The 7387-nt window shown below is 42.1% G+C and overlaps 1 protein-coding gene across 2 annotated transcripts; it reads left to right on the top strand.

The window, feature by feature from the left end:
* The first annotated feature begins 752 nt into the window (after nt 1–752).
* rnf41 (ring finger protein 41) lies at nt 753–5469 on the top strand. Of its 2 annotated transcripts, none has more exons than XM_026333605.1 (7): nt 753–892; nt 1624–1720; nt 1836–1951; nt 2035–2306; nt 2574–2709; nt 3715–3818; nt 3918–5469. In XM_026333605.1, exons 3-7 carry the CDS (start codon nt 1862–1864, stop codon nt 4270–4272), a joined length of 957 nt encoding a protein of 318 aa, XP_026189390.1. In that variant the 5' UTR covers nt 753–892; nt 1624–1720; nt 1836–1861; the 3' UTR covers nt 4273–5469. The 2 variants fall into 2 exon arrangements, with proteins under 2 accessions (XP_026189390.1, XP_026189389.1); XM_026333604.1 differs by having other exon boundaries at nt 1624–1729.
* Nucleotides 5470–7387: the final 1918 nt, after the last annotated feature.

Here is a 7387-nt window from a genome sequence, read left to right as displayed (position 1 = left end):
AAACCTATGAAGCTACAAAAACTATAAGTATACACAATATGTGCCTATGGGTATGTACAGTATATGGACATCACTGGATATATAAATAAATACCAGGTAAAGTGACTACAGTATATTGCACTGATGTGATTTACATTATACTACACTATTGTACATGATTACAGCAGATGGATGACAAAATGTACAATTAGCAGTGATCATTGTAGAGTCTGACAGCAGCAGGAAGGAAAGACCTGCGGAATCTATCCTTCACACAGCGACGGTGAATCAGTCTATCACTGAAGCTGCTCTCCAGGGCAGACAGGACATCCTGCAGGGGGTGAGACTCATGGGCCAGCATAGATGTCAGTTTAGCCAGGACCCGTCTGTCCCCCACCTCCCTCACTGAGTCCAGAGGACAGCCTAGGACAGAGCTTGACTTCTTGATGACCTTGTCCAGCTTCTTCCTTTCCCTCTCCGTGATGCTGCTGCTCCAGCAGACCACCCCTGCCTTCCACCCGTATGGATGGATGGATGGATATTTGATATCTGATACAGCAGGTAACTAGAGTTATCAACAAAAGTAGTGTATTAAAAAGTAATACAAATAGTTAGACATTGGAACTACTGAAGTAAAGCACAAATACCACAAATGTGTACTTGTACTTGCTAAGTAGAGAAGCCTGCTGGGGTAAATGTGGCCTACTTAGTACCTTAACATGTACTCATGTGATAGATTTCACAGACCAATCAAAATGGAGCAGATGCGTCGTGACGTCAACACACGCCTGCGTAATGGTGACGCAGAAGTCTAGGATGTAGCACAGTACGTGGCTAGCGAGCTAGTAGTTACAGTAGGACGTGTGAAAATACATAAACATCGTGGCTAGGATCTGGTTTATTACATGCCTAAGTGAGTATATCCGATAGCTGTGCTGTTTTATTCCAACTCAGGCGGTTGTAAACACACATTTCCTGTTCTAGTCTGTCCTGCATGGAGTCAGTGTGGTTAGCTTGATGGCTAATACCCGAGGAAACCAACGGAGCTGCTAACAGAGCTAGCTAACGTTACCGTTACCCACCTTTAATTCATGGCCACCGGGCTGTACTGCTACCTGACCATAGGCTTTGGGCTTCGTTCAAGTCGATATGTGCGCAAAGTAATGCGATGTAGTGTAATGTTGACAACAAGTTAAGCTCCTGCTGGTATCAAACGTTAGCACGCAGGCTTAGCTTGCGCTGAGAGAAAACGGATCCGTCCAGACCGGTATGTGCTGCTTCCACTGAAACTGGGTCAGCCTGCAGTCAGCTGGGACAGCAGGATCCTCTGCCCAGATGTTGCAGCCGGGCTGCTGCAACCTCTCATGCCGAGCATAACGTTAGAAAGTTGTAGGTTATGGACACACAACTAGGGCTCTCGATGCGTAACGTGATGAACCTCAGTGTCCCTGTGCTGCTGTTATTTGGCAAGCAGTAATGCAAAGATCTTAGCGTGATTAGGATGAAGAGTCTTTAAAATCACTGATGTGTAACTTATGAGTCGTGCTGTTATTAAACAGCATTCATTAGCTTCGGCCAACCAGCATCCAGCTAGTAAAGGCTTTGAAAACTAACTGTCAGTGTGCATGTTGTCTTTTTTTGCAGGGAGTGGCTGTGTCTGTTTCGCCAGACAGAATATTTCTGCCAAATGTGATGCATCAGCAATACAACCAGAGCTGAATGGAAGCATTAAAGGCTTACTGTGAGTGAGGTGGGCTGAAAATATCTGATAATGACATTATGTCTGCAATATTTACTTAATATCTTGTGCAGCAGATTTGTATGAATGTGAATTTGCTTGGCTGTGTGATTCACAGGAGGTCGTGGGTCCTAGTAATGTACCATGGGGTACGACGTTACCAGGTTCCAAGGGGAGGTGGATGAAGACCTGCTGTGCCCTATATGTAGTGGAGTCCTTGAAGAACCCGTGCAGGCAAGCCCCTGTCGGAAAAGTTGCCCACACTTAATTATATTTGAGTTTTTCAGGTAGTTTTTAATTTTCTGTTTCCCTCTCAGGCTCCACACTGTGAGCATGCCTTCTGCAATGCTTGTATAACACAGTGGTTTGCTCAGCAGCAGATTTGTCCTGTCGACCGCACAGTAGTAACACTAGCTCACCTCCGTCCTGTGCCCCGCATCATGCGCAACATGCTGTCCAAGCTCCAGATCAGCTGTGACAATGCAAGCTTTGGCTGCACAGCCACACTGCGGCTGGACCAGCTGCAGTCGCACCTTAAAGACTGTGAGCACAACCCCAAAAGGCCTGTCAACTGTGAGGAGGGATGTGGGTGAGTGGGAGCCATTTGGCAGAAAAATGTCCACTGTGTGGTACTGCTGAGCCCTGACCTGTGCTAAATTGTGCTCTAAATGACATCATAGAGACATCAGAACACAACACTTTATTAAAGCAAAATAAATAATAATCACAATTACAGGTTTGTGTTGTGAAGCACATAAATACATGATTTGGAAAAATGTCTGTTCTCAATGTCTTCTATGGTACGGTACTAAGTCCATGTTTCCTTTATACTATTCCACATCCCCAACTCTTGCAGGCTTGAGATGCCCAAAGATGAGCTGCCCAGCCATAACTGCATCAAACACTTACGGAGTGTCGTCCAGCAGCAACAGACAAAGATTTCAGAGCTGGAGAAAACTGTGGCAGAGCATAAACACCAGTTGGGAGAACAAGTAAGCATGTTTCCCTGTTCACTGATGAAAATTCTTGATGGGCCTCTTGATACTGTTTACACGTCTGTGAAACAAGTCTAGAAAAAAAAGTGTCTTTCCCATTCCACTGTAACCAGTTAAACACCAAGACCTGCGTTTTCTACTGAATGCACTGTAATTCAGTTACCAAAATGCTTTTTCGGCCTGATCTTAGGGAGTGTTTGAAACTTCCTAATACAGAGTATTATTCATTATATCACTGAAAAATCCATTAGGACAAAATAAAAGCACATTCTTAGAAAAATCCATAAATGAACTCATTTCCAAAAGTATTCAGACCCTTAATTGAGTATGTTGTAAAAGCCCCTTTGTAGCTTTGAGTCCTCTTGGCTAAGTCTGTACAAGCTTTGCATACCTTCATATGTGCAGCTTATCCCATGTTTCCTGTCAGATCCTGTTAAGGTTTGTCAGCTAGCTCTGGAACCATCTAGACTACCATCTTCTCTCTGCAGATGTTCTATGGGGTTTTAGGTTGGTTGAGCTTTGCCTCTCATTTTTGTTGTAAATTGGTGAGAAAAGAATTGCAGTTTTATCATCGTAAAATTAAATCTACAACACAAACTGCAATAAGTGGAGGGGTCTGTTTTTTATTATCTACATATTTCTTATAGCATGGCTTTAGGTATAGTGGTGGAGATTTGGGCAAAATCTTTATAGTAATGTGATGTAAAAAGCTGTAAAGATCTTGATAGGAGAGTTTTTGTCATAATGGCATTATACAGAGGAGAACAGTAACTGTCTATAATTGGCCCCAACAATTGAGAATCAGCATTCTTAAAACCCCTGTAAAGTGAATCATGAACAGCATTTTAGCTGCAGAGGAACTGGTAAAAATACATTACACCCTGATTAGTGCAGATTTGCAGGTCGGCTGCCAGACTTGTTAATGAACCAGTCCTAAATTCCTGTTTAGTTTTCTGACATCCTGTGAGATCAGTTGTTGAATATGGTGCTTTTTATTCCCAGAAACGGGACATTCAGCTGCTAAAAGCCTACATGAGAGCAATCCGGAGTGCTAATCCCAACCTGCAAAACCTTGAGGAGAGTATCGAGTACAACGAGATCTTGGAGTAAGAGAAATTTATTCACCTCTGAGACTAATTTTGTAAGGGAGTTGCAGCTCAGTTACTAATTTGTTTTTTGTGGTTTTCATTTTATGGTATCTTCAGGTGGGTGAACTCCATGCAGCCTGCCAGAGTGACACGCTGGGGTGGTATGATCTCCACTCCTGATGCTGTGCTCCAAGCAGTCATCAAACGCTCCCTCATTGACAGTGGCTGTCCCCTCTCAATCGTGAATGATCTGATCGAGAACGCCCACGAGCGTAACTGGCCACAGGGACTGGCCACTCTCGAGACACGGCAGATGAACAGGCGCTACTATGAGAACTACGTTGCCAAGCGAATCCCTGGCAAGCAGGCAGTGGTGGTGATGGCCTGCGAGAATCAGCACATGGGGGAGGATATGATTCTGGAGCCCGGTCTGGTCATGATCTTTGCTCACGGTGTGGAGGAGATCTTATAACTATCTAGCTAGCAGAGCTGATCCAGAGACAAGTGGGGACGTTTTGTTTGGGGGTTTGCTGTGATGAGTAGGTTTATTCTCGCTGGAGTGAAACCTGAATAAATCTGGCTTATTTAAAACAAAATCTTGTAAGAGTCTTACTCCTAAACTTCATACCAATGCCTTAAAGTAAGGACAAATGCATTATGAACCTGACAAATAGACACTTAACCTGACTGATATCTAAGATAAATGGTTGGATGTGATGTTTACAAGGTTTATATGTAGTGCATTATATGATCTGATTGTTCTGCTCCATTTCTCAATATAGGAATAAGCTTGAACCCCCATTTAATGTCCTCAGTTGTATAAATGCTTGTAAATACAAATACTATATTGAATTATAAATGTCATTCTCTTATTCCTCTGACTGTAATTATGTTGTGATTTTTTTGTATGTGTGTGTGTTTATCTCAGTTCTGTTTAGTCAGCCTGTGTTAGTGTCTACAGGGACATCAACTTGGAAGATTATTTTGTGTGCTTGCTTTAGCGTTTAGTTTTCTGTGAATATTTTATAAGACATTGTGCTTCTCAGTTTAGATTGTCCAAACCTTCTGTGCCATGTGTTTTATTTATTGTGTTGCCTTTTATGCAAACATGCTTGAAAATGTTACCATTTGCTGTGCGGAAATCTGCCTTTGTCGGTGCATTTGAAGTTCATTGCCAGACGAAAAACTGATTTTGTGTTTTCTTTGTTGCCTCAGTTGTGCATATAGTCAGTATGTTGGGTCCAGTTGAAGTGTTAAATTTGAAGTTTAACATTTGGGATTTACCTATATATAATTTGTTTTATTTGAAAAGGTATAATGGTTCACGTAATGGAATGACAGGTGTCCCTAATGTCATTTTCTGATTAAAAAGTTGACATTGAGCTTCTCTCCACAGTTAGCCTGCATCTACTCACTGACACCTCACTAAAACCCACAGCCTGGAGATTGTAAAAAATATTTGTAAAGACGTTCTTACGGATTTTGAGAGGTGAAAATTTTCACCATTAGTCACTTATTGTTCAGGCGTCTGGTATAAAAGCCCACACAAGTGCAGTAAACAGACAAGTTTGGATTGTGCCCTTTATTCATTTCCTTGTTAATGTTTTTGTTTTGTGTCTGTCATGTACTGTGCTGTACAGACAAGAAAGTAATAAAATGTCAAACTTCATCCCCAAAGAATTCGTTTTCTCATTGGTATAAAAAGATTTAAATGTAGGGTGTTATAGGGGACAGAAATGCACTTCCTTGTTTAGCCACACCATGTCAGAGATCTGTGGGGATTGGTTTCTTAAGCGCAAATCAGCTGAGAACATTATGTAAAGATTTCAGCTGAGAGAAAATGATGGGGGCTTTTAAGAAATCAGAGAGATGATGTGGGAAGAAAAGTTTAACCACAGAGGAAGGTCTGACTGTGCTGGCATGACTCACTCTCCTTTTCAATGTCGACCCGAGCACTCGTGTTGTGTCGGTTATCCTGTCTCGCCAGCCGCAGCCTCGCTGTGGAGTCTAATCCCTGGCCATTGTGCTCAATGGAATGTGAAGTCATGTGCTTTACCAAATACTGAGGCTGTTTTTCCCTATACACATAATTATGGCATGTAGTTGGTTAGCACAAGGCATACAGTGGTCCCCATAAGGCCACCATGTCACATGTACCTCAGAATATGTATCAGAATGTCAAGACGACACAAAAACATTTCTACAGTCATATTCATTTCAAATAAAAGCTAAGGTGTATTCACTTTCATTACTGAAATAAAAGTAACAATACCACACTGCATTGTTAGCAGAAGAGAGATAGACTATCATTAAACCAATAAACCAGTATCTGATGTGCAATGGGGGCTAATTCTAACTTTATATGCTTCTGTGTAATTTAGTAGTCCTAGGATAACACATTGTGTTTTATTATACCCCAGTGAAGAGATGCTTGGACTCATGGCTATATTAAAGGTACAATTTGTAATATTTAGAGCATTCTATTAGCAGAAGTGGAATATAGTTAGTATGTATAAATATGTTCTCATTAGTGTGTAATCACCTGAAAATACCATCCATCGATTATCTATACCCGCTTATTCCTTAACCAGGGTCACGGTGATCTGCTGGAGCCTATCCCAGCTCTCTTTTCGGGTGGAAGGCAGGGTTACACCCTGGACAGGTCACCAGTCCATCACAGGGCCACATAGAGACAAACCACACACACTCACACTCACTCCTATGGGCAATTTAGAGTCACCAATCAACCTGACATACATGTTTTTGGACTGTAGGAGGAAACTGGCGTACCTGGAGAAAACCCACACAAACACAGGGAGAAAATGAAAATTCCACACAGAAAGGCTCCTGCTAGGCTTTGAACCCAGGACCTTCTTCCTGTGAGGTAACAGTGATAACCACCAAACCACTGTGCTTCATGAAAATACCAACTGTTGCATTTTCTTAATCTTAAAATGAGCCTTTTACATCTATATAGGGAGCGGGTCTCCTTTCACAGAGGCAGCCATTTTGCGCCGCCATGTTTGTACAGTAACCCAGAACGGATAAACCAAACATTGGTTATAGGCAGGGAATCTTTTATTGTTTCTCCCTTGAGCCTGTTTGGTGTGTGATCAGAAGTTTGCATTCTGCAATCTCACCACTAGATGCCGGTAATCCTTTAACATTGTACACATTGTATATTTAGCTACCGGACTGTTGTGTTTGACATAGGTTATTGTGGTCCTGCCCAAACTGTGATCTCACATCCACTCACAGGCTGCGGATACTGAGGCTTCTGTGGGGATCAGGGATCAGCGCCCAGTGTTGGCGTGTTGTGGTTAATGCTGAATGCCAATAGAGCTGCTTTCCCACGGTCGTGTGGTGTGTTGGCCACTGGCATTACAACTGCATTGCATCCTTTCTGATTGGCTGCATGCATCATCTATTCATTCCTTACACATTGAAAGATATATAGAGAAAAAATAGTGAGGAAATAAGTTAACTACCTGCTGATAATGCTAATTAGTTTTGATTCTTGAGGTATTTCCATTGTATAAGCTACCTACTTCTAATCTTTGAATCTTTGATAATTTAGTTGCTAGTTA

Source organism: Mastacembelus armatus, chromosome 7 (genome assembly GCF_900324485.2).
Source record: "Mastacembelus armatus chromosome 7, fMasArm1.2, whole genome shotgun sequence".
In the NCBI taxonomy this organism is placed as follows: domain Eukaryota; kingdom Metazoa; phylum Chordata; class Actinopteri; order Synbranchiformes; family Mastacembelidae; genus Mastacembelus; species Mastacembelus armatus.
Note: the sequence above shows the minus strand (reverse complement) of the source record. Positions and strands in the feature narration are given on the sequence as shown.